The 26,729-nt window shown below is 37.3% G+C and overlaps 1 protein-coding gene across 3 annotated transcripts in view; it reads left to right on the forward strand.

Annotated features, from left to right (window-relative positions):
* PRDM5 (PR/SET domain 5) overlaps positions 1 to 26,729 on the forward strand; it is a 207,742-nt gene that overhangs the window by 103,896 nt on the left and 77,117 nt on the right. For all 3 annotated transcript variants that reach the window (XM_067735178.1, XM_067735179.1, XM_067735180.1), the window contains 5 exons: positions 717 to 801; positions 2,046 to 2,203; positions 15,533 to 15,626; positions 19,148 to 19,308; positions 22,471 to 22,564. In XM_067735178.1, coding sequence (XP_067591279.1) covers positions 717 to 801; positions 2,046 to 2,203; positions 15,533 to 15,626; positions 19,148 to 19,308; positions 22,471 to 22,564 — 592 coding nt within the window. The remainder of the gene's footprint in view (positions 1 to 716; positions 802 to 2,045; positions 2,204 to 15,532; positions 15,627 to 19,147; positions 19,309 to 22,470; positions 22,565 to 26,729) is intronic.

The raw sequence follows: 26,729 nt of genomic DNA on the forward strand, positions 1-26,729 counted from the left end.
TCCTCTTAGAACTTTGTACATTGTTACTGGTAATAAACTAAGCTTCTGCTTTTCATACCGCCTATTCAATTTCTCTGATTAAGTCTCTGGGAGGGAAAGAACTAAATTTAATATTAAACTGTAATATTTATTTAGCCAGTTGTTTGCTAAAGTTATGCTCCTCCCCCTTATTATAATTTTTTAAAAATAAAACTAATAAAGTTTTTTATTGTGGTCGTCCTATCCTGTGAGAGTTTTGCAGTGAGCTAAATGCTTTTCAGAATCATGTATCTCCTTGTCTCTAACATTAATTAATGTGTTGTTCTGTACTACATATATTTAAGTTTAAAGGAGTGTTGACTACTGTAAAGGGGATATTTTTACTGGCAAGTTACGTATTTCCAAGTCTAAATTTGTGCATAACAGAGACTTAATATATACTAGGTATAATTTTTTACAGAGAGTGTAAATTTATTATGCACTTTAAAAATAGGTCAGCTGTTTTACATATTTAAATAACGTGCAGTCTTACATTTTTTTAATAATATGTTTCTACTAGGTAACATGTTCATTGCATTTTCAATTTATGTAGGACAGTGTGAACAAATTAGGGCTGAATTATAATATATAGTTTGGATATTGCAGTAGCAACTGTCCACATGTTTATACTTTTACTTGAGCTGTGTACAGTTTTTGGCTTTGATAGTTGACTTAACTGTCAATTTAACGTTTTGCAGATTCATGAGGTATTTGATTGTCAAGAATGTATGAAGAAATTCATTTCAGCTAATCAGCTAAAACGTCATATGATCACCCACTCAGGTAAAATACATATTTTTCCATTCGTATTGAAATCTCTACAAAAGATTCACCTCGTCATTTTCAGGAGCTCTGAGAGTGGTAATCAGGAGACCTGGTTATTAGTTCCAGGTTGGCCATTGACCGGCCATGTGATTTTGAACAAGTTACTTAGCTTCTCGACCTCAGTTTGTTTCTGAAGCGTATGTGGTTGGACTAAATGAAATTGAAGATCTTCAAACTCACCATTTAATTTGTTACCTAATCCTCCTTGAGCCTCTGTTTCTATATTCTTCATCTGTGAAAAGATATCCTACCTTTCAAAATTGCTGTTCAGGTTAAACGAAGTCATCTATGTACCACGCTAGCAGAGTGTCTGATATTTAGGAGCGATTCAGCAATTATAGTTCCGACATTTCTAGATGTTTTCACATTCTAACTAAGGAACTAATACATGTTAGTGAGAAATTTATAAGTACATTTTGAGAATGTAAGTTTTTAAAGCTATAGTTTCATTTTAAGCAGGTTTGAGTAATAGGTCAGTTACACAGACTTAGAAAAATTCAGCTCTGAAAATAACTTCTGCTTTATGAAGTCTCTTTTCTAGAGTTTAGAATGTCTGTACTTTGAGACCATTTAAGTCAGAATGTTTTTGAATAGCTACTTCATTTGGAGACAGATATAGATATTTTGGCAAATGAAAATGGAAGATCAAAAATGGTGGATCGAAAATAGAAGATCTGGTGGCCTTCAGATACGCTTTGTTTGAAAAAGTTGTCAGCATTACATGAATATTGTATAAATGTGGATTCTACCCAGCAACCTAAATGTGTAGTTCCTGCTGAGAATTGGAAGCTCGGCCTGTGTGGGGTCTGTTGGCCCAGCAGGAGGCAGGTCTGTCCTTTACCTTCATCACTGTCAGGCCACTCACCCTTTGCATTCGGAGTTGTGGCCCTGGCTTGAACTCATACCGATCAGCAGATTTTTCATCTAGAAGTAGGATTTCTTCCTTGAATTGAAACTTCATCTTTATATCTAAGCTACTTTATACATTTAGCTTGCAAGTAGATCAATAAAAGAACAAACTGATGTTTCTTTTGTGAATAGGCTCACCTGTCTAACAGATGGATTGGGTAATAGATGGTTTCAGTTGTTTGGATCATGTTTTAGTTGACTTATCCATAAGAAGTAATACAAGGTAAGGCTGTTTTCTTTTTTATCCTTTACCTTTATGTAGATATGAGATTGTCTCCACTCATTTTTCACAGAAAAACGACCCTATAATTGTGAGATTTGTAATAAATCTTTCAAGAGGCTCGATCAAGTGGGTGCTCACAAAGTAATACACAGTGAAGATAAACCTTACAAATGCAAGCTTTGTGGAAAGGGATTTGCCCACAGAAATGTTTACAAGAATCACAAGAAGGTAAAAGCTTATTAATATTGTTATAAACATACGTATTTTTGCTGATTTCCTGATATAATTACCAATTGTTTACCTTCAAAGAGGTTTTTGGATATCCGAGTCATGCTGTACATATGAAATAATTGGAGAAGATCTTGCTTCTGTTTTCTAACCACTCACTCAGGCCGTAACCCCTGTGGCCTTGTTTCCTATCTGTATTCTCTACTGACACTGTTCTCCTCACAAGCAGAGTGTCATCCAGTGTTTTCCAGCGTTGCAGTAACTGCAAAGTCTTCTCTTCTTTCTTTCTATAAAGTTTGACACTCTTGCTCTTGTTACCTTTTGGAAATCCTCTTCATCTATCGCGCCATTTTAGTGACTCTGCTAGGTCTTCTGCCAGTTTCTCTGAGGGCTTCTTTGTTCTCTGAACCCTCCCCCAGGGGGTTATCCCGGCTGCTTTGACTGTAGGCCTCTTCTATGTTCTCAATGTCCGCTATATCCATGAATTCTGGTACAAACTCTGTACTGATGATTTCCAAGTGATTTATTTTGTTAATCCCAGCTCTCAGACACACATTTGCCACTGCTCGTGTGCTACATAACTGGGCACCTTTTGACCTAATGAATTTAGCACGCTCCAGATAACTTCACTTTTGGAAGTTTCTGTTAAGGACAAAAGCATCTAAATATCCCTGTCTCTTTCTGTAATATTAGCCCCTTTTTAGAATTAGAAGCTAATTCTTAAAGATTGTACCCTCTACGTTGCCTTATCACCGTCACAATCATCCATTGCTTTACCATTTCCACATCCGATCATGGCTCATCTTCATCACTTTAATACCCATCTCATTCAGCTTCTTGTTACTTATCACTTCCCACTTATTCAGCTAACTAGATAAATCATCCCAAAGCACAGCTCTATCACTCTTGTACTCTAATATTATAAGTAGATTTCCAGCACCTATTAACATATGATGCTTTACCCTGTCACTCGGAGTTCTCTACACCATGACCTCAGCTTCCTTTTCCAGCTTTGTATCCTCCTATTTTCTGCATGAGACATATCAAAAACAACTCAGCATGACCTCTCTAACTTCTCCCGTCCCTCCTTTCTAGCAGGACTCTCTTCAAGTTACAATCTCTTAGTTTCGTCTATTGATTTTTGTTTGCATTTCCTACACTTTACTCAAGTTCTTGTATCAGAAAGTTAGTTTTGGGCTTCCCTGGTGGCGCAGTGGTTGAGAGTCCGCCTGCCGATGCAGGGGACGCGAGTTCGTGCCCCGGTCCGGGAAGATCCCACATGCCGCAGAGCGGCTGGGCCCGTGAGCCATGGCCGCTGGGCCTGGGCGTCCAGAGCCTGTGCTCCGCAAGGGGAGAGGCCACAACAGTGAGAGGCCCGCGTACCGCAAAAAAAAAAAAAAAAAAAAAGAAAGAAAGTTTTATCTAATCTACTTTGTGTAGGTAATAAATAATGTTTGAATTGAATTCAGAAAATGTGTGCAAAGATATTCATTGTCTTAGAAGTGTATGTTTAAATTTGTGATGTGATACATATTTGCTTATTGATTTTGGTATATTGTAGGATGCTATTAAACAACGTATAAATAATGCATTTTCAAATAACTTGTTACCTTTTTATTTGCAATATTCCATTGGAATTATAATTATTTCAGTATTTATTGGGACTTTACAAACACATCATTTTATCTCTTTAAATCATTTAAGAAGTTACGATATCAGTTTCAGCTTCAGTCTAAAAAGAAAAGAAAAGGCAGATTTACGAAAGAGTAAACAGGATTGATTGATGGTGTACCAAATCATCTCTGCCTAATTTCTTGCTGACCGCCCTTATGTTTAACTCAGGCATTATATGTTCAGAGGCAGGACCACATTCATTACTGCTGCATTGGAATTACATGCCTATAAAAAATTATCTGGCTAGTTTCCTGCTAAGTCTCTGGAACCCTCTTGCTCCTTTCTTTGATGAAACTGATCTACCCACATTTACGAGTTTTTCACAGTTTGACTTATGTTATATGCCATATGGGAATTTGACACAGGATCTTTGCACCATCTCTCATACCTTTAATCATAAATCATATGAAAGTAATAATGATGCCTTGGGAAGGATAGAAACAACGATGCCTGTAATTTCCAAAATGGAAAGCACATTCAATCCTTCTGCTGTGGACAGTTGTGCTTCTCACTGTGTTATGATCCTAGCGTGTATTTGGTATGGTTACATGAAAATGTTTAAAATATTTTCCAAGAGTTATGGTGAAAAAAGCAAATCAACTTTTTCTTCCTTCATTATTCATTAGTGGCCAGTTCCAAACCTAAAAAGTAAGGATATGCAAGGAAAGCAGAAAAAAACCCCACTAAAAGTCAGACCCATCTTCATCATGTAGCATGACCAAAGGTTGTTATTTTAAATAAATTATTCTTTGGGGTTTTTGATTATGTAACTTGCGTATTTCTATTATACTTATTTGGTTTATTTTGGGGTCAATTCTTTTAACATTTAAATTTGCTTGAAAAGGAAATGTTTTCATTGTGATGGACAATAGGGCGTGAAATTTTGAAGGAGTGATTTCTGTTTCTTAAACTTAATTACTTGTTTCGTCATCCTGCCAGTTATACAAACTCAACTGGTCAAAATTAGTTTTTCTTTTCCCTAATCCTTTCTGACAGTCATTTAACCTGATTCATAGTTGTATTTTTAGGATCTAGTTAAACAAAGATTGTTCGTCTGGATCCACCTATATTCTGTGATCCTTTAAATCACAATTGGACAGACATTTCAGAACCGCAGGAAACAGAAATTAGTTAATTAGTCTTCATCCTCCATTTTGCTCCCTGTCAGATTTAAAGCAAAGCCAAACTGAGATGTGTATAGTGCTTTCTACTCCTGTGACGGGTGTGGTATCTAGATGGGCTGAGCCATCTTGGATCCTGGAGCTGGCACTACTTGCTTGATGATGGGAATGAGTACAGAGAGGTTTTGTCCTGATTAAGTCACAGACAAGCTCCTGGGGGAAAGAGCTGTGTCTATTCAAATGAGAGACCTGTTTTCCTGACCTTTATATGACCTTCAAGGGATGAACATTAGAAGCCGATGAGGAACTCTGGTCATAACCTCTCCTAAAATAATTCCATTGGGTGTCCTCTACTAACACCTCATCCAGTGATTTCCAAATTCTGGGCCATGACCACTTTGTGGGTCTTGAAGTAATTAACTGGGTCATGAATAGAATAGAATAGAATAGAACAGAACAGAATAGAATAGAATAGAATAAAAAATACAATAGAAAGTATGAGAGTAAGGGTCATTTAATGAAATAATACACGTGTGTGTGTGTCTGTGTGTATGTGTTAGATTTTGATATAAAAATTATCTTTTCGGTCATGATCAGACAGTTTGAAAGACACTGCAGGTCAGACTTTGTGCAGGTGAGATTTTATTAGACCTTAAAGAAAAGGACAGGTCTCTCTATAAAGAAATCAGGGATTAGGTTCTAAGACCATAATATATGGCATAAATTTTACGTAATAAAAGAAATCTTGGTCAGTCTCTAAGAAAGGTGCCAAGTTGTAGATTGAAAGACAGTGGCTCAGTAATTCCATCACAACCACTTTTTCCTTCAACTTTGCATCAGATTTCTCTTCTTCAGGTGGGTTGTAGGTGAAGTCGTGGGTGGTTCATGTAAGGTGTTGTATGTCCAGAATTGCCTATTTTTGTGTTCTAGAAGCACATTCACAAGGATGAGATGCTCACACTAAGGGGGGCATGCATGTAGGAATTGACCCTGACAGAGGAAAGGAACAGATACACATGTTCCTCTGAAGCTCATTTAGTTAATGGCAAATTGCTTACCGTTTCAGTTATTTTTCTTCGGTGGATGATGGGATGGCATCGTACAGTTTCTAACGTAAGCACCTTATTTCTCGTACTAGACAGTAAGCTTTGAAGATAGATGCTGTACTTTAATTCACGGCACCTGTTGACCACATTGTGCTTTGAATGTGGCAGACATTTTCCGAATGAATAAAAATTCATGAAAAAATTATCCCAAGTAAATGATTTAATGTTCTTAGTTAAATGGTAGTTATGATACGAGGAGCGATTTCTCTAAATCTCTATTTGCAATGTGTATTGCAGCATTTTTCCCTTTCTGAGCACTCCCTTTCTTGACTTTATGAGCATATCAGTGATCTAGTGATCCACTGAAAAATCATGGTTGTGTTCCTTCTGCACTGGGTTTATCAGCCCGAGATAGCTAAGAACTCTTTAAACCTTTCATTTGAAGACACTGCACTGTTCTAATTTTCTGAACCCTTTCCTGGCTCTGAGTTAGATATTTCACATGTAGCTCACTTACTCCCAAATCAGTGATGGCCCTTTGTCCCCTGAGAAACTTTAATAGAAGAACCTGCCTCCCAGCTTGCTTCTGCTTCCCCAGATTATGATTGAAGAGCCGTCAACTAAAGACTGTTCCTTGGTGTTTCCCTGAACCACAGCATTGCTGCTGCTCTTCAGAGCTTTCTTCACCCCGGTTCCTGTGGGCACAGGGCCTTGCCTTCCAGGTCTCTAGCCTCTGACTCTTGCCTTGTACTTAAAGGTTCAGACTGGCTCTCACCTCCAGAATACTGCCTTTGTTCTTTGCTCTTTACCAGCCCAGCCCAACCCAGGGGTTGAGCTCACTTTACTTGACCTGCCTGATCAAGTGCACACCGTAAGCCTTCTTAAAACCGCAAAGGGAAGTGTTCTTTATTTTTAAATTAATTTTGTTTTCCTTTTTTTTCCTTTGTAGTAGACATCATATGAAAACAAATCCCTAAGATCATACATGAATGCATGGGTAGTCAGTTATGCAGCTTAGGTTAGAATCCCCGGCACCAGCCACCCTCCCTTCTGCCTACCACGCTTCTAGGCCCCTTCCCAGTGAATAGCCTCTGGGCTTTCCCAAGTATATTAACAACTGTACACGTTGTTGTACAAATTATTTGTTCATTATTACCACATCTACTACTATATTCAAAGGCAGGTGATCCTAGTAACCGGAGGATATTTTGTAGACTGAGTAAAATTCAGTTTTTATCCTCAGCATAATGCCGTTGACATACTTTAAGTCACTGAATGGGCTGGAATAGGGAAGATTAGAAATGGGAAGGTGTGAGCTGGAGGTGGTTGGGTGGCAGAGCTGGGAAGGTGGGGGGTAGAAGGTAGGAAGGGTGACCATTGGAATGGAGAAGAGAGTGTAAGAAGAGACTCCAGAGTGTTAGGTTGGGAGGGGCGCTTTCAAATGCTGTAAGTACAGAGCACCTCTGGGAAGAGCTGGGAAGGTGGGGGGGTAGAAGGTGGGAAGGGTGACCATTGGAATGGAGAAGAGAGTGTAAGAAGAGACTCCAGAGTGTTAGGTTGGGAGGGGCGCTTTCAAATGCTGTAAGTACAGAGCACCTCCTTCGTCACCCTAGTAAATCGTCAGGAACTTCCACATTCCACACTGATGTTTGTGTGTAAGAGGATGTGCATTTTGGGTGGAGCTTGGAGAAAAACACAAGGTCTCGGCTACCCATCTGGGAGAAAAGTATATTTAAATGTAAATGGTTTTATGACACAGATGTCATTTAGGAACTTACTTCTTTGCCTTGACATTATGACTTGGAGAGCATTTCAGGTAGGTTCATATAAAGCGACTCATTTTTTATGACCATTACTATTTCGATACTTCAGTGAACATCCTTTTACATAAAACTTTGTAACTTTGCCAAGAGTATTTATGCAACTGGATCTTAGGTATGGAATTTATGGGTCAGATATTAAATTTACTTTAAATTTTGATTGCTCCTGCCCAACTGCCTTCTGAAAAAGCTCTTATTTTCACTTAGTAGTGATGAAAGTGCTCCGTGCCATCACAAACATCTATGTTATCAGCCTTTGTTTTTTTTTTTTCAGTCTGAGAAGTGAAAGGTGATGTTTCATTGCATTTTAGCAATGGTGGGTGAAATTCTTTTTATGTTTTTTTTTTTTCCATTTTTCTTCTGAGAAATGCTTGTAGGTACTCTTTGTCCTTTTTCTGCTGGCCTATTTGGCTGTTTTCTTGTTGATTTCTAGGAACTCTATAGATATTATGAATATCAGTACTTCGCTGTTTTTGTTTCTAATATTTGTCCCCATCTATCAACTTGTATCTTTTGAGTAAAGAAGTTTTACATTTTTATGTTTTCAAGTATGACATGGATTATGAGTTTTATGGCTTCTGAGTATTTATAGCTTCTGAGTTTTAAGTCCTATTTAGAAAACTTTCTTATTCCAAGATTATGCAAATACTCGTCAATGCTTTTAAAAGTTATATTTCTTTTTTAATTGGTATTTTAATCCATCAATAATTTATTTTTAGGTATGGATTGAAATATTGATTCATACCACTGCTATCACATTATTGAACGCCTCTTGTATAAATCTATTTTTGGACTCCATTCTGTTCCATTTAATCTGTATTCCCTTGCAATATCAGACTATTTTAATAGTTGCGATTTATAATGTTTTTTAATATCTGTTGGACAAGGGCTCCTTTGTAGTTTTCCTTTTTCAAAATTCTTTCACATGGTGTTTTGGGAAGATTAATGTTAATAAGCATATGTCTTATCACTGCTTCCTTTTTTTTTTTTTTCTTTTTTTTGCGGTAGGTGGGCCTCTCACTGTTGTGGCCTCTCTCATTGCGGAGCACAGGCTCCGGACACGCAGGCTCAGCGGCCATGCCTCACGGGCCCAGCCGCTCCGCGGCATGTGGGATCTTCCCGGATCGGGGCACGAACCCGCATCCCCTGCATCAGCAGGCGGACTCTCAACTACTGCACCACCAGGGAAGCCCCGCTGCTTCCTTTTTATCTTCCTGGAAATCAGTGTCATATATTAAAAAACAGCTCCTCTTCACAAAAATTCTTCAAATATACCCTTGTTCTTCTGAATGGTTTGGTTCAGAAATGTTCAGGATAGAAAAAGCAGGAAATAAAAACAGTTTATTTTCCTCTAATATCATTAAATTAATTCTCCATTATCAGTATATTTCTTATTTTTTTCATGTATTAAAACATAGTATTTAGTATAACATGGAGATCCTTCCCTTGTCCCTTTCATTTCTGTTCTACCTGAAATTCTACCAAGTTTGGTTGACTCGTTTCTCAGCCCAGAGGATCTATTAGAAGAAGACTAAGTGAAAGAGGATTGGGGGAAAAAAAAAAAAAACTCAGGTTAGCTGTAGCCAGAAGACTTGGTGATGGTTTGTTTCACCCAGAGAAGACAAAAAACTTTAGAAATAAACTGTGACTCATAGAGCATGGCAAATGGGGGAGATTTAGCATGAGGGCAGGAAGTGTACTTATGTGAACCCGCAATAGGCAGGGTAATGAATTTTAAATGATGTTGACAGTCTTAGTGAATAAGTAGTATAAATTTGGAAGCTAAGTTAAAATAAATGGAAAACTATTACTTTTTTAAAAAGAGACACTCTTCTCTCTTCTATAACAATTTGTATCAAACTAGAAAATGCCACAAACTTGAACCAATGAAAACTAGAACTGTACAAATGAGAATTGTATGTTATAATTAAAATATGCTGACGTGCAGTATTTTCAGTAAAAAATAAGCTTTGAACCTAATATCCCATTTTGAGTGTTTTATATTTAAAATTAGAAACTAGAATCAGTTTAGAATCAGACTCTGATCTTTTGACTTTGCATCTGTATTATGTTGAAAATAGATTTGTTTAGTTTTTATAAGGGTTTCGATTGAGAAAATATCCTCTGGCCATGTTGACACTTAGATAATTGGGTAGTGGTTTAAATACACACACACACATACATACACAGACATTTTACTTTATATCTATCTATTCCAAATATTTGGAATCCTATTCTCATCCTATTTCCTATTATCTGTTAATTACTAGGGATTTATACTATAAGAAAACTATTTCCTGTTGAAGGACTGGTATTAATTTTTAGAGTAATTTTTGGATAGGACTGGAATTGATCCATTGTTGTTTGTTTGTCTGTTTGTAGTTTAGGAATCTGCACTTGTTTCTCTTTGGATGGCACATAAAGTTCATTGCAAGATTACCAATTTATTTCGCCATCTTGCCTAGCAAACAAGTTATCCACTAAAGGAGCTAGTATAGCTGCTATGGTGTGTTACATATGACTTATAAAAATTAGGAGGCCTACTTCTATGCAGAAAATTCTGCTTCACATTATTATGATGCATCTGAAAACTTTTATCTTCAGTAGTGAAGCTACAAGTTTCTGTTATCTGGACAGTTTGTGAGGGGACATGGTTGCTGTTTCCAGATATTCAAAGAGCTTCATCTGGAAGCGAGAATAAACTTGTTCTGTATGGCTCTAGACTAGCTGTAGTAAATAGTGGCCATGCAGAGGCAGAACTTTTAAATTAATGGTCAAATCAGCTAGCCTGAAGAGTCATGTGTTGAAAGCACAGTTTGCTACAGGTATCCTTGGTTACAAATATGAGATACCGTCTCTCAGCAGTATAGAAGAGGGGAAAGCCCCCTGAGTTGCCTTCCAAGGAAGACTTCATCTGAAAGCCTGTGATTATTTCTTCTCTTAGCAAATTCCCTTTGCCTTGATCAGGGTATTACAGTTGGCCCTTTGTGTCTGCGGGTTCCACGTCCACAGACTCAACCAACCGCGAATGCAAAGTATTTGGAAGAAAAATTCCAGAAAGTTCCAAACAGCAGAACTTGAATTTGCTGTGCACTGGCAACCATTTACATTGCATTAGGTATTATAAGTAATCTAGAGGTGATTTAAAATATACGAGAGGATGTGCATAGGTTATATGCAAATACTATGCCATTTTTTTGTTTTTGGAGTATAATTGCTTTACAATGGTGTATTATTTTCTGTTGTATAATGAAGTAAATCAGCTATATGTATACCTATATCCCCTCCCTCTTGGACCTCCCTCCCACCCCCTCCTATCCCACTCATCTCGGTCGTTACAGAGCACTGAACTGAGCCTCGTGTGCTTTGTAGTATGTTCCCACTAGCTGAGAGCATCCTTGGATTTTGGTAGCCTCTGAGGTCCTGAAACCAGTCTCCCACAGATATGGAAGAGGAGTGTCCTTAGGGCTGCGGGGACTTCAGTAGTTGGCCCCTTGAGATTATGGTTTTGTACTAATGAGTTGTGGCTTTCAAGCAATGGAAAGGTTGGACTGGCTACTCAAGGCTGTACTCCATCTTCACTTCTCTGTGTAGCATGAGCTACCTTTTTCTGTACTGAGCTTAAAGAAACTGATTTCTTCGGTATTTCTCCAGTTTCTATTCATTTTTGTGAGTCCTTTTAAGGAAGCCAGTTGTAAGTCTGACAGTAAAAATTTAATCCACAGACCTTGTAAACAGCCAGATGACACACATTTTATAAAACCTTAGGTTTATTATGTGACCCTGTGGGATAGCAATATACTTTTATACAGACTTCAATAATGAGATTTTTTTTTTTTTAAGAATAGTTCTAACACATGTATCTCTGGAATAATTTTTCCCGTTTTATTTTATCTCTACTTATTTCCCCTGAATTTGTCATAGTTTTCTTGTTTTGCACATGACTGAAAGAAGAAATGTCATTTCAAGTAATATTGCTAACTGTGGAGCTGTATATATTACTGATAGTCAAAGTTATTTTTAATTGTGAATGGGCCTGAGGAAAAGGCTAATCTGCTCTCATGAAATTAGTATTTGGTTTGGTTGGCTAGAAATGTGATAATTTGTTAACTATTGTATAAAAATTATGTTGTAAACTTTCTGAAGCATTCTTGAGACATTTTCCTAGGTGTTACAGGTAGTGCAACACGTTTCCTTATGTATTTTCTACATCTGCAACAATAATCAGACATGGTGCATAAAATGATATATTTCATAGTGCCAGTTCGTGGACTAGCCCATTTGTTACATCAGCAGGTATTGGTGTCTCAGCGCCTGGCATTTAAAAGGAGGGTGTTCTGGAGCCCAAGGATAATGTGATGAATAAGTCAGTGGAAAGTTTGGAACCCTGTAGAGATGAAAAATGGAAGGATAAGGAACCCTGTAAGAGGGTTAATTTTATTTGGTATTTGTAGAATATATCTTGGAGACAGAAGTCCTCTATCCACAACTTGTGGGTATTTCACTACCACCTTACTTAAATGAGATTGAATGCTGAGACTTTCACAGGTCATGCCATCACACCTCCGTGGTGTTGGGCGTTGGAACCTTTTTGACAAAGTATTTATTCACCTGGCTGTGTACTAACAGCTTACTGCTTGAAACGTGCTACTGACTTCAGGTCAGTATCTAGAAGTTGTGGCTTTGGTTTGGTTAACATAGGTCTAAGGCCTTATCTGTCCCAAGTTCTTTAATCATCAAGCCACTAAATCATAGCCACAAGTTGTTTTGTCCTAGATTTGGAAAAAGAGAAAGAATGGGTTAGGGTGGAATATATATTTGGAAGATTAAAGCAACCCTGTGTTCCAATTTGGATGCTCTAAAAATGAAAGAGTTTCTTTCTTTTTATAATGATATTATCTACTAATTGTAGAAAATTAAAACATCAAAGAAAGTTCTAGAGAACAAAGCAAAAACTCTGTCAAATACCACTGTCCACTTTACTGCGAAAACCCTCCTCAGTGTTTTGTAGAACGTCTTCCTAGACCCTGTTCTGTGTGAGTATGAATGTGCCATAAATGGTATTCTACTATATAACGCTTTGCATTCGGCTCTTGACACTCAAAATATGTTATGGAGACTTTTCCATATCAAAGAAAAAACATATTTAATAGTCGCTAGAATTTAGTTAACTAGGTTTATAACTGTCAATGGGAATTAAAAAAAAATTCTTTACTTTTTAAAAAAAATTGTGCAAGGGAATTCCCTGACAGTCCAGTGGTTAGGACTCCATGCTCTCACTGCCAAGGGCATGGTTCAGTCCCTGGTCGGGGAACTAAGATCCCACATGCCGTGCGGCGCTACCAAAAAAAAAAAAGTGCAAAAATTTGTCCGATATATTTCTGTAAAAGGAATTGGTTAGTCAAGAGGTCTATGCACAGTTATCAGTTTGGTAAATAGAGCCACACTGCCCCTCAGAAAATTTACATTCCCAATTACCAGATGTGAGCTTGCATGTTCTTACCCTTCAGACAACACAGAATGATATCTGTTTTCTTCACTTCTGCCAGTCTGATAGACCATAGATAGTATTTTGTTTTAAATTTTTCATTCTTTAATTGCATTCATGGCTTGAAGTATTAATACTGTACGTAATCTGACATCCCCAAGTTTTAGAGCCAGTAATCCAGACTTGAAATATTCAACTGCCTGTTGACATCTCTTAATAGTCATCTGAACTTGTCCAAAATCGAACCCCTTATCTTGTACCCAAACTTGTTTCTTGCTTGCTCTTTCATATACTAGTTAATGGCTAATCCATCCTACCGTTACTCAGGTCACAATTTTGGAGGCATGCTTGCTTCCTTCTTTCTGTGTCTTATGCTTCATATCCAGGTCTGTCTGCAAAACCTGTTCAATTTCATAATAGATCCAGAAGCCTCTGACTTTCCTTCACATTAGTGGCTCCCACCCTGGTATAGATCTTAATCATCTCTTGCTTGGTTTATTGCTATTACTTCTCTAGTTTCTCTGCTCTCCCTTGTCTCCCTATATCCTGTTCTCAACACAGCCACCTTAGCATCCTGTTAAATGCCAAGTGAATCATGCCTCTTACCTGCTTAAAACCCATTAGGGAGATTTTATATTTCTCTCAGTAAAAGACAAAATTCCTGCAGTGGCTAACCAAGCCCTACATCATTTGCTTCTCCCATTTCTCCACCTTCTCCCATTTCTGTGCCACTCTTCCACTTAGTTCCTATCACACTGGCCTCCGTGGAGTTTCCTGCCTAGATCACCCAGAGGGAAACCTACCCCTGTTGCCCCAGTGCAATCAGATCTTCTCTCAACTGTCACCTTCTCAGCCAGAATTTCCTTGACCACCTGTTTAAAATTGCTACCCGGGCTTCCCTGGTGGCACAGTGGTTGAGAGTCCGCCTGCCAGTGCAGGGGACACGGGTTCGTGCCCTGGTCCGGGAGGATCCCACATGCCGCGGAGCGGCTGGGCCCGTGAGCCATGGCCGCTGAGCCTGCGCGTCCGAAGCCTGTGCTCCACAACGGGAGAGGCCACAGCAGTGAGAGGCCCGCGTACCGCAAAAAATAAATAAATAAAAAATAAAATTGCTACCCCGTTCTCTGAAACATTTGCTGTCCTCTTTCCCTGCTTTATTTTTCTCTGTAGCATGTATCTGATATTTTATCATTTGTTGATTGTTCCTCTCTCTCTGCTAGAGTAAGAGCTCCACAATAGCAGAGACATTTGCCTTTTTTTCCCCACAACTATATCCCCAGAATATAAAATAGGACTGGCATGTAGCGGCATGAAGTGCATATCATAGACTTGGCGCAAAATAAATAATGAAATTTTAAGAGTGCTATTTGGAGGAGAGTCCTTTTGCCCTTTCGGGGGAATTTTTATATTATTAATTTGCTATAACTCTTTATATTAGTAATTTTAAACTTTTGGTGTATGTTGCAAATATTTTCTGTGTCACCGAATATTTCTGCCTTGCAGTTTTAAATTTAATTCTCTCATCTGAGTACCTGGTTTTCTACCATGCCTAGATAGCCTTTTCCTACTCAAAAATTATTTAAATATTTACTCATATTTTCTTGTATATTTAGTGTCTTATTCTTCACATTAAAAAAAATATAGCTGAATTGAAATGGGATTTATCTCTTGTAATGGGTGGGGAAGAGACACAACTTAATTTTTCCTGAATATCTATACAGTTGCCTCACAACCATTTACTAAACAGTCCACTGTTCTTATACCCGTTTGAAATGCCATATTTTCCTATACTAAATGTTCATGCCCTAATAATCTCTAAAGACTAAATAAAGGAGGTTTAGTCTTTAGAGAAATTGCGTATCATTTCACTCTGCAAAGTAGATTCTGAGAAATCCCAGTGTGTATTGAGATTAGCATTTGAGATTATAGGAGCAGTTTCCTTTATTGTTTATCAAGTTTATAGTTAATTAATTTGAGAAGTTAAAAATACAGTCATTTTTTTCCCCATGAACACAGCCTATTTGTGTTCCCAATTTTACGGGGGAAGAATGTCACCAGAAGGAACAGGATATTGTCCACCTTCCTGTCTTTCCTGGTCACCATCATGAATCCAGGCTCCAATTATTGTAATGACTAGTTGATTCTAGAGAGTCCTGACTCGCTGTTTCTTTCATCTGCAGACCCACTCTGAAGAGAGGCCTTTCCAATGTGAGGAATGTAAAGCTTTGTTCCGGACCCCATTTTCTTTGCAGAGACACCTGCTTATACATAACAGTAAGTCACAATCCAGGCAGTTGAGGACCAAAGGAATTATATCATATTTTGTTCTTATAACCTTTGAGAATGTAGGCATCACAGAAGCGGACCTATAAGTAGTTATGTAATCTGCTTTTAAACTTAAAAAGGACCGATAACTGCCTTTCCCCTTTTCATCCTTTATCCTTATTTTCCCACAGTAAGATTAATCATTTTATGAGACATTTTATTTTATATCATTTTTCCCACTATTAAAAGCTGTGTATAAAAACATGTTCAGTAAAGTGTCTTTGAAATTTGTTCTGAAACAGACGTTTTTGTTCCCTTTCAAATGTAATGATTAAGGAAACATGCCTGACTCTTTAAAACATGCAGATATCTGGCATGATTTTATTAGCTCACAGGCTTTTAAAATTGGAAAGGATCAGAGTAAACATCTAATTTAACCTCTTCATTGGAGGGGAATTGAGAAAATTGAGACTCAGAGAAGGGTTGCACAGCACTGGGGGTAGCATCCAAGCCTGTTAGTCCTGTGTTTTTCCTGCCTACTCCACTGCCTCTGATTTCTTACTTCTTTTGGCAAGGGAATTTTTGGTGGGGGTAGGGGGGAATTAAGTTATTCACCTACGTACCGTGAAGTCTGTCTAGCAGTTACACTGAGAGCTGATTTTAGGATACCACAGTTTTTAGCCATGCCACTTTATTCAGAGAAGAAGTTGTTATTGCTAAACAGAGTTTTAAAGTGGGTTCTGCGTTCAGATGTTGAAGCAACCAGAGATTTACTACTTTACTGTATCTAAAGTTAAATGAAAATGGTATAACATAAGTAATAACTTCCTTTTAATTTGACTTGTTTAATCAGTAGAACATCCTCTAACATGTAGTTTCTAATGCTTATTCAATTTTTAATATTATTAAATTATAATTATAGAAATTAATTAAAATCAATTATAATATAATTATAAAAATTATAGAAATATTATTAATTAATTATATAATTAATATAATTATAAAAATATAATTAATATTTAATATTAATATAGAAATAAATTTATTTCTGAGAAAAGCAAAACAGTCTTGACATTTGATTGTACAGATCTTGGAAGAAATTTTCTCTCGTCAAGTCAAAGTATCTAAAATGCAAAATAATAAAGATACTAAAGTTTTTATATTTATTGAGTGGTAATGATTGTGATGAAATGCATCTTTTCCTATAGGAAAGACAGTGCTGAGATCTCATGTCATTCTGTATTCACCTTACAGCTCTGGAGAAGCTGTTAGCACCGTTTTCCATTTTCCTTATAAAGAAGAGCTATGCATTTAAGAAATAAAATATGTCATGTAACAGCAGGAATTTCCATCCCATTTCACTGTCATTTGATAAAGAAAATGGCTAAAATAGAGAGGACAAAAGACTAGATCTTGTCTTATACAACAGGAAAGTTAAAACCCATTTAACTTCAAAACATGAGGATTGTTTTAGAAACTTACATCAGCACTGTGGCTCCAAATATGAAAAATAAGATGTCATAATTATTTTGGAAATTATTGTTATTTCCTAGTACACTGAAAACCAAAAGGCAGGTTACTAGCTAGCTTCCTGGTTTTAAGATAGGGAAGAATCCTGATAAATTTAAGGTAAAGAAATCTGATAAAACCTCGTGTCAGAATTTTAAAGTTCTGATAAACTTAAAACAAAAAAATCTGGAATTAAAATATGAAAGAAGAAAGGTATGGACCTCCTTGGTATAGCTTGAATAAGATTTTCGTACAGGAACCAATACTTTGATTCACTTAATAATTTAATGGAAATACTTTGATAGGAGCAATCGTGGAGTATTTTTTTCCAGTGCCTGAATAGATTTGGTATTATTAACATTTACAGTTTTATGTCACTTGTCCTTTTACTCTCACTGGTTATACATTTTATACAAATATCAATAAAATTTTAAATAAATCTAGAAAGATATATGAAGACAAACTAGGTGACAACAATAACACCCTGCAACAAAAAAGCACAAAGGCAGCATATAAACACAGCTCTCAGAATCTATACAGTTCATGCATGGTTTGGTGTGACTTGGTTTCAAGTATCGAATTTCAGCAACTCAACAACTTCCTTAGAGACTTTAAGAGAATTTAAAGAGCCATACTTCTGTTTGAAAAGACAAAGGGAGGGTAATTTGCCTTTTCCTTTTTATTTTCGTTCTTCTTGTCATTCCTTCCTTAAATTTGGTGTGACGAAATAATAGGATCTTCACATTTCTAAATTTATGTTAGTTAGATGGAGGGCAGGTAGAAGAGCTTGGTTGAAATTGAGGTAATCTCTTCTTTAGATGTAGACAGTTACCTGCATATTTTATCTCATAGTGAATATACTTTTTGAATCTGTGCTATTATAATTGTTCTGTAAAAAGGGAAAATATATGCAAATACTAGTCTGTCTTTATACACGCTACATATGTTTTATATCTTTCTGGGAGATTCACTATCTTCTAATTGTGTACATTGATCACTTAAAATGTATTTAAAATGGACTTTAGACATAGCATGGTATGAAAGTTTAAAAAGTCCCATAAACTCCCTCAACATAGCTTCTGGAGTTGCTTTCCTGCAAGCCGAGGCTATTTGATGGGAAGGTGAAAACCCTCCCAGGTACCCTCTCCGGGACGCATTCGGAAGACGCTGTGTCCCACCACGGGTCCCCTGCCCAGGAAAGAAAAGGGGCCTGAGGGCACTGCCAGGGGCCAGGTGGTGGAGGCCCCCCGCTGGACTCTAGGGTACAGCCCTAGACCCCAGCCCTAGAGCTGGGGGGCCCTTTGAGGGGCTCTAGGGTAGAAAAGGGCAGTTGCCACTCTGGGTCCCCCTGCCCCAATCCAGCTGCCTCTTTGAGAGGCAGCCCCCAAACAGTCTGAGAGCCTGGAAGTTGAAGCCCTTCCCTAGCCATTTCACAGCAGACCAAGGACTGCATTAGGGGGCCTCCAGGCCAAGTTCCTGAGATAGTGGAGTTGTAGCCCTCTCCTGTCCCGGGGTGAAGGATCTGCTCTGACGGCCGCCTTCAGGGGCTTCCCTCCAGTTTACTGCCTGGGAGCCAGTTCTGCCTCTGCCCCTGAAGGCCAGAGGGAGAATGGTGGGGTGAGGGGAGTTCAGGAGGGGCCCCAAAGGCAACTCACTCTGCAGAACAGTGACCTTTTGTCAAACTCAAGCCCCTGCCTTAGAAATACATACTTTTAAAGAAAATTCATAGGACCTTTAGAAAATTAGCGAATTCAGTCCCCACATTTTCCAGTTAAAGGCACTGAGAATCTACGAAGGTTAAAGGACTCTCCCTCCCCCCCACACGATTCACACAGGGAATGAGCAAATATGGAACTGAACAGTTGTTGGAAAAGTGACCTTTTATGGTTATGATAAATTGTTAGAGCTGTAAAGCTGGGTTTTTGGAGAAAACAGCCGTAAATCTAGTACATGTGAGGGGGAGTTAACAGCACCCTGCTGTTGTGTCTGTGTTTCTCTTATTTGGCTTTTTCATTTCTAAGGTGAGAGGACTTTCAAGTGTCATCACTGTGATGCTACCTTTAAAAGGAAGGACACCTTAAATGTTCATGTCCAGGTGGTTCATGAAAGACACAAGAAGTACAGATGTGAGCTGTGTAATAAGGCATTTGTTACACCTTCAGTGCTTAGAAGTCATAAGAAAGTAAGTAGAAGCCTTCCGTGAGTTTGAATGGATTACGTATTTTAACCATACAGGCGTGTATGTTAATTATCATGTGATAATCAATTTTGTATGAATTTATCAACATATTTACTCAAAATGACAAATACGAAACCCATGAGTGATAGCAGCTCTTTAGCAAATGTCTGTTTTCTTCATTTTATCAGAAGAGAATATATTTGTCATATGAAAGCAAACCTAGATTCAGGTATGGATGCTACACAGTCCTAAACGATGCTGATAGGTGGGTCTTACGGTGTACTCGATGAACGGGAGCTTTTCGACTTTATACATTTTTGGATTAACATAGGTTCCTTTTTTTAAAGATACTGAGTAGAGCTTTAATAGTTTTATTTTTCAAAGCTAGTTCAGCTGTCTAACTTCTTCTAGGATTAGAGTGGTCCTTCTTTACCTTGCATCCCTAGGACCTAGGGAAATTCCTGGTACAGAACAGGGACTTGATAAGTATTTGCTCAACTTGAATAAAATGATGTTCATACTGATGGTGATTTGGAGATTATCTTATTTGTGTTAACGCTAATTACCTCCAGCAAATCAACAGGTTATTTTTACTTGTTGATTAAATACATTCTAAGTATATTTTTTAAATAGCAAAATTCATATTATAACTAATGCAGTTGAAAGTTTTAATGTTGACTTCAGAAATGACTGTGAAGTGTGGTAGTCTCTGCTGCTCGGCGTGTCCTGCCTAGTGAATGTGAAGTGGCTTCTGTGTCATTATGACTTTTATTTTGGTACCTGTCCTTAATACAGCTGTTTCAAAAGAACTGGACTGAGTAACTTTCTTTTCTTGTATCTTTAATGCTGATTAATAATGATACTGTCTTCTCTTTTCAAAGCTCTGAATAGAATAATCTTTCAACTTTCTTTGATTCGATTACTTTTTCATGAATTTAATAGAGTTTTATTATGTTTTAATCAATGAGGGAAAGTATAGTGAATTTTCAAGAAAGATATAGTTGTTTGTCTGCAATAACAGATTATCATAGAATATATTTTGTGGTGCATTGTTCATTTTTGTCTCATACATTTATCCAATATTCTTCTCATAGTGATGTTTCCATGCTTTCTAACCATATTTAAGATTTTGTAGTGTTATACTTTCAATATCTTACAATACCAACCAGTCAAATTTCTGTACCTAATAATAATATATATTTTTGAATTAAGCCAAAAAGAACACTTTAATTATTTTAATTAATATTGCCTAGTATCCTTTAGTTTGAAACTTACATTACTGAAGTACTGTAAGTAACTGAATATAAGTAGGTGAACAATGAAATACTTATGTAGCAGCAAAAGAAATCCTGTGGATTTTATAAACGTACTACAAAGAACTTGGTAGTTTCCTGTTTGGAATAATCCCATGTTGTAGTAATAGATGTATACCATTCCCAAACAACGTTATATTAATCAGGAAAGAATTGCCATATTTTGTCCCTTCTGTCAGGGAGTGAGAAGAACACAGGTCTGTTATATGTTAAAATGTTATACCATTTCCTTTAAATTGAACCATAATGTGGACCATGGGAGTAACAGCTCTTACTGAAGTGTAAAGGATGTATAACTGTTTTGTATAAGAACTTGTAATGAAAATGGAAAGTTAAGTGCTGCCAATTGAAGAATCAAGGAGATGTTTGTTGCAGACAGTATCATTGGCTAGTGTGGCTGTTGATTAGACTGTATTCCTCAAACTTGAATGTAATATAAATCTTTTTCAAGGGAAAAACATCTAGAGGACACTGAAGTTGACTAAGATATTTCATTTATAACTCTTTTAAAAACTATAAATATGATAGTGTATATCCAAATATAGATTATAATTCAAATATGAAAATTTATAAATTAAATATCAACCAATAAGGTTATAAACCAATTATATTAAAGTTAACAATTGATTTAATATGGAAGATGAGAATGTTTTGCTAAGTTAGTGGTTCCTCGAGGTTGTCAGGTTCTGACATAATTATCCCACCCTTTTTTCTCTATCCCAGCTAGCCTGTCTTTCCTTTCTGGGAACACATCATTTTTAAAAAACCTTTTTAAAACACCTTTTAAAAAACCTTTCCTGTTCTTTCTCCATTAGCTCATGGCAATTCAAATAATAATATTTGCCAGTAATTTGCCTAAAAACAAAGGCAAACACAGGCCCTGGAAGTTCTGTTTTGTGATGGTGGTGGTAACCCGGATGATCCACTATATGCTTTTGTTCATATTTAGGTTATCATTGAAGCTAACAATTCTAAAAAGGGTCTGAGAGAATGTGCAGGTATCTGAAGTAATGGCTTCCTTCTCCTTTTCCCTTCTCCTAAGTTTGAAAACCAATGGGACTTGAAAAGTAGCTCTGTCGCCTCATTTATTGGAATGACCTATTTTGATGTTGGTAGAAACACTGCTCGCCTGATGAGATTGTGAGACAAGTTTAAAACACCTCATGTGCCTCCTTTTTTGGGAGAGGTCACTCTTTTTTTCTTTGAACTCTCTTAACATTGTATTGAAACTGGCTTTGGTGATACTCATTCACCTTTTCTTGTGTGGTGGTTTTATGTCCAGGTTAAAGGTACTGAAGGCAGCAGTGATCTTTCAAATTGACTGTTCAGTTAACACCTGCTGAATTGAAAGATCAAATCAGATTTATATTCCTTTTTGCTTTGCAGTAAAATCAATCCAGTCTGACAAACATAATGCAAGTAACAGATTACTTTATTGAGATTAATTCTGTCCTCAAGCACTAAATACACACAAAGAATGTGAAAAGTGCTTCTAAGGAAGTGTTTCTTGGCAGCAGTCAAGGGCAGCTGTAGCCCCATTTTGATTATGCGGTTTTGTTAACATATACTGGCTTTGTATAACTTAATCATCTTTACATGGGGGCTCCATAAAGGCTTAAAATGTAAACTGCAGAGTTATTTTCAAATTAACACTAACACATGATTCTAAGAGGTTTTTTTGAACCAGTGGGAATAACCATGATAAATTGTTTAAAATCTCATTGTGATATTAAATCATTTTAAAGGAACATAATCCTGGGAAAAAAAGGATTTACTGTTGTCAGAGGCACTTAATCATTTTAACCTCATTCTTTATATTTGTCCTCAACCTTTTTTATTCCTTTCCATTTAGACACATACAGGAGAAAAGGAGAAAATCTGCCCATATTGTGGCCAGAAGTTTGCCAGCAGTGGTACACTGAGAGTTCATATCCGTAGCCACACAGGTATGTAGATAAAAACAACATAGGGAAATCAAATTCTTCCAAGAGAAGGAGTTTATAATTTTACAAAATGACTCCAAGATTAAGAATTAATCTTGACTGTTTCCTCTCTTGTAAAGTTTTATAGCATCTAGTTTCTTACTCTAGAAAAATTTTGAATAAGTACACTTTCCCAAACTAAGTTAAATATCTAAAGTGGCAACTGATTAATGTTTGGTTGTGAAATAACTGTGATTTACTTTATACACTATTCTAATAGATGGACTAGGGTGTAGCAGTTTTACAGAAGGCTAAGGGCGTCCTCTTAAAAATCCCTCCTGTAACTCGCATCAAATGTGGCCTTTTAAAATGTAAAAAGTCCTTGGAATGTGGCTTGAATGCTATAAGATTTTATTGGATGCAAGGGTGATGTGACCATAGTATCTGTTATGCCATGAATTGCTTCCTAAAGGGTTTTCTTCATTTCTTACAACTTCCTGTGTAATTTCTCCCATGAGGGAGGGCTGTGCCCTAGTGAATGAACAGCTAAGTATTCTTCAAAGAACTTTGTTTGGGTTTTATCTGTCATGTAGAGAAGTTCTTGAAAAGACTTGAAAGAATACTCTTAATTTTGATAGCCAGATTATTGTGTGTGAATCTTAAGTGGTTCTCAGTAGCTGGACTGTGTTTGGTAAACTGTGTAACTGGATTAAATTGCTGAAGCTTTTTATTCAAGAGCCGTAGTATTTGACTTTCTTTATCATTGTGTCCCTAGCTCCTAGCTCAGTGTTTAGCACAATAACTGTGTTGTGAATGAAGAAATGTTAGTTTAAGCAGATCAAAGAATAATACTGTGATTATTATACAAAGGTGGGAAAAAAAAAAGGACAGCCATGCAGCATAATTTCTTATTTTGGAAATTTTCTGGCTAAAGCTGAAAAGCGTAGGTCAACTTAGTAGTTGTCATCTTAGAATAGCCTCTTAAATACTTTCAAATGAAACATATAACCAAGAACAGATCAAACATTATACATGATGGCTGTGGAATAATGGGTGCCCTAAAGAAGGAAAGGAGATCTTCTTGACTAGAAGTATCTACAGAAAGTGAGGCTTTCAGGACACAGTCCAATATGTGTAGCAGAAACAGAACACAACAAAAAGAAAAGTAGAGAGAAGCAAAAAGAAAAGGACAGCAGAGAATCATGCTGAGGACAGGTGGACTTAAAATAGTGCCCGAGACTGTTAGCACCATGTCCTGATTGTACAGAAGAGGCAAGTAAATGATGAAGAGAGAGTTCTGAAGTCTCAGGCCAGCCCCGAAACCTAACAGTGTAGTCTTTGACGTCAGTGGGCACCACTCTCTTCTGTGTTTTGGGGGCCATGCGGAATTGTGGCAGACATGGTTAAAGGCGAGAGTGAAATCAGCAGCCTTCCATTCTGGATCCATAGTTCTTAGAAGACGTCTTTGTGCCACCCTGAAAATGTAACTTATAATTTGCTCCGCAGATTTTATGTCTGTATGTGTGGGTTTGTGTGTATAATTTGTATGTGGAAGGAGGGCAACTAGGAGATGGGGAAAGTGTATTATTTCTGTGTATCATAGTAATAAGTTTAGAGTAATGCCCTGAGACATTATCATGTAATTGAATTATGGTTGATAATAGTGTGTTTTTAAAAGGCAGTGATTATTGTTCAGAATGCATTAAAACATGTATTTCAGCATAGAAAAGATGAATCCAATCATAGAACACTTGATTATTCAAAATAATTCCATCCTTGAGAATTCCATGTGCCTACATTTTATTTTAGTTGTAGAGGATGGGCAGTGGAGAAGAATAAACTTAAACTAGTAATGTCTTCTAAAATTTTAATTATTATCTGCTACAAAGTTGCAATAATAAGATTTTTTTGAGCTCCAAGAATTCTCTGTGATAAAAATATTAATAAATATTTGTAGTTTTTTTTGTTGTCATGTTATGTTCTATAGTATCTGTAATCTAAAGAATATTTTTAAAAATTCAAATCTTTTTTATATGATTTGGTTATTTAAATGTTGTACAGGTTCTGGTTTATTGGTTTCTGATCAAAAAAACTGGCCACCTAAATTCAGACAACAGTGCTAAGGCACAGTCAGCCAGCATATACATTTAAATAAGTAAAGTAAAAATATAAAGGTGGCCTATGTGTTTATGTATGTCCACACAAATAGTTGTATAATTATTTATTTACAATTATTATTTACTTATAACTGGATTTTTCTGTTTAAAATCAGACTCATTTCATTTTCACATTTTACAATTCTTCTTTGAGTTATTTTGATGTGAAGCCTATGTTTTTGGTGACAGTTGCCTGGCAGCATGGCTGGGGCTGTATTTGAAGTGGTCGGTGTCAAGCAACAGAGGTGGCTGCGGAGACCTGGCGGGTTGGCAGTATCTGGGCTTCCATAACAGTCCTGGTGTGGATTTCTTTTCCTGCATGGACTAATGCTGCTTTTGCCTCTCTCTTTTTTTTTTTTTTCTTTTTTTTTTTCGGTACGCGGGCCTCTCACTGTTGTGGCCTCTCCCATTGCGGAGCACAGGCTCCGGACGCGCAGGCTCAGCGGCCATGGCTCACGGGCCCAGCCGCTCCGCGGCATGTGGGATCCTCCCGGACCGGGGCACGAACCCGTGTCCCCTGCATCAGCAGGCGGACTCTCAACCACTGCGCCACCAGGGAAGCCCTGCTTCTCTTTTATTCGCTTTGTCCTGTCCTCCAAATCACGTGCATCCATTTTCCCTTCCAAGCTGGAACCTGGCTCAGTGACCAAATGGGTTTATGTAGTTATTTTGCTTCTATGATGATAAAGCTCGCATTTTGAGATCTATACATTCACTTTTTCTCTCTTTATTATTTTTTTCTTATGAAATCACGTGATTTTTTTTTTGAGCTTTATATTTTAATGTTCAGTCTGGTTCCATTTTCTTTTTTTTTTTAACATCTTTATTGGGGTATAATTGCTTTACAATGGTGTGTTAGTTTCTGCTTTATAACAAAGTGAATCAGTTATACATATACATATGTTCCCATATCTCTTCCCTCTGGCATCTCCCTTCCTCCCACCCTCCCTATCCCACCCCTCCAGGCGGTCACAAAGTACCGAGCCGATATCCCTGTGCCATGCGGCTGCTTCCCACTAGCTATCTACCTTACATTTGTTAGTGTATATATGTCCATGACTCTCTCTCGCCCTGTCACAGCTCACCCTTCCCCCTCCCCATATCCTCAAGTCCGTTCTCCAGTAGGTCTGTGTCTTTATTCCTGTGTTACCCCTAGGTTCTTCATGACATTTTTTTCCTTAAATTCCATATATATGTGTTAGCATACGGTATTTGTCTTTCTCTTTCTGACTTACTTCACTCTGTATGACAGACTCTAGGTCTATCCACCTCATTACAAATAGCTCAATTTCGTTTCTTTTTATGGCTGAGTAATATTCCATTGTATATATGTGCCACATCTTCTTTATCCATTCATCCGATGATGGGCACTTAGGTTGTTTCCATCTCTGGGCTATTGTGAATAGAGCTGCAATGAACATTTTGGTACGTGACTCTTTTTGAATTTTGGTTTTCTCAGGGTATATGCCCAGTAGTGGGATTGCTGGGTCATATGGTAGTTCTATTTGTAGTTTTTTAAGGAACCTCCATACTGTTCTCCATAGTGGCTGAACCAATTCACATTCCCACCAGCAGTGCAAGAGTGTTCCCTTTTCTCCACACCCTCTCCAGCATTTATTGTTTCTAGATTTTTTGGTGATGGTCATTCTGACTGGTGTGAGATGATATCTCATTGTAGTTTTGACTTGCATTTCTCTAATGATTAATGATGTTGAGCATTCTTTCATGTGTTTGTTGGCAGTCTGTATATCTTCTTTGGAGAAATGTCTATTTAGGTCTTCTGCCCATTTTTGGATTGGGTTGTTTGTTTTTTTGTTATTGAGCTGCATGAGCTGCTTGTAAATATTGGAGATTAATCCTTTGTCAGTTGCTTCATTTGCAAATATTTTCTCCCATTCTGAGGGTTGTCTTTTGGTCTTGTTTATGGTTTCCTTTGCTGTGCAAAAGCTTTGAAGTTTCATTAGGTCCCATTTGTTTATTTTTGTTTTTATTTCCATTTCTCTAGAAGGTGGGTCAGAAAGGATCTTGCTGTG

This window comes from Pseudorca crassidens, chromosome 4, assembly GCF_039906515.1.
Source record: "Pseudorca crassidens isolate mPseCra1 chromosome 4, mPseCra1.hap1, whole genome shotgun sequence".
Taxonomy (NCBI): Eukaryota; Metazoa; Chordata; class Mammalia; order Artiodactyla; family Delphinidae; genus Pseudorca; species Pseudorca crassidens.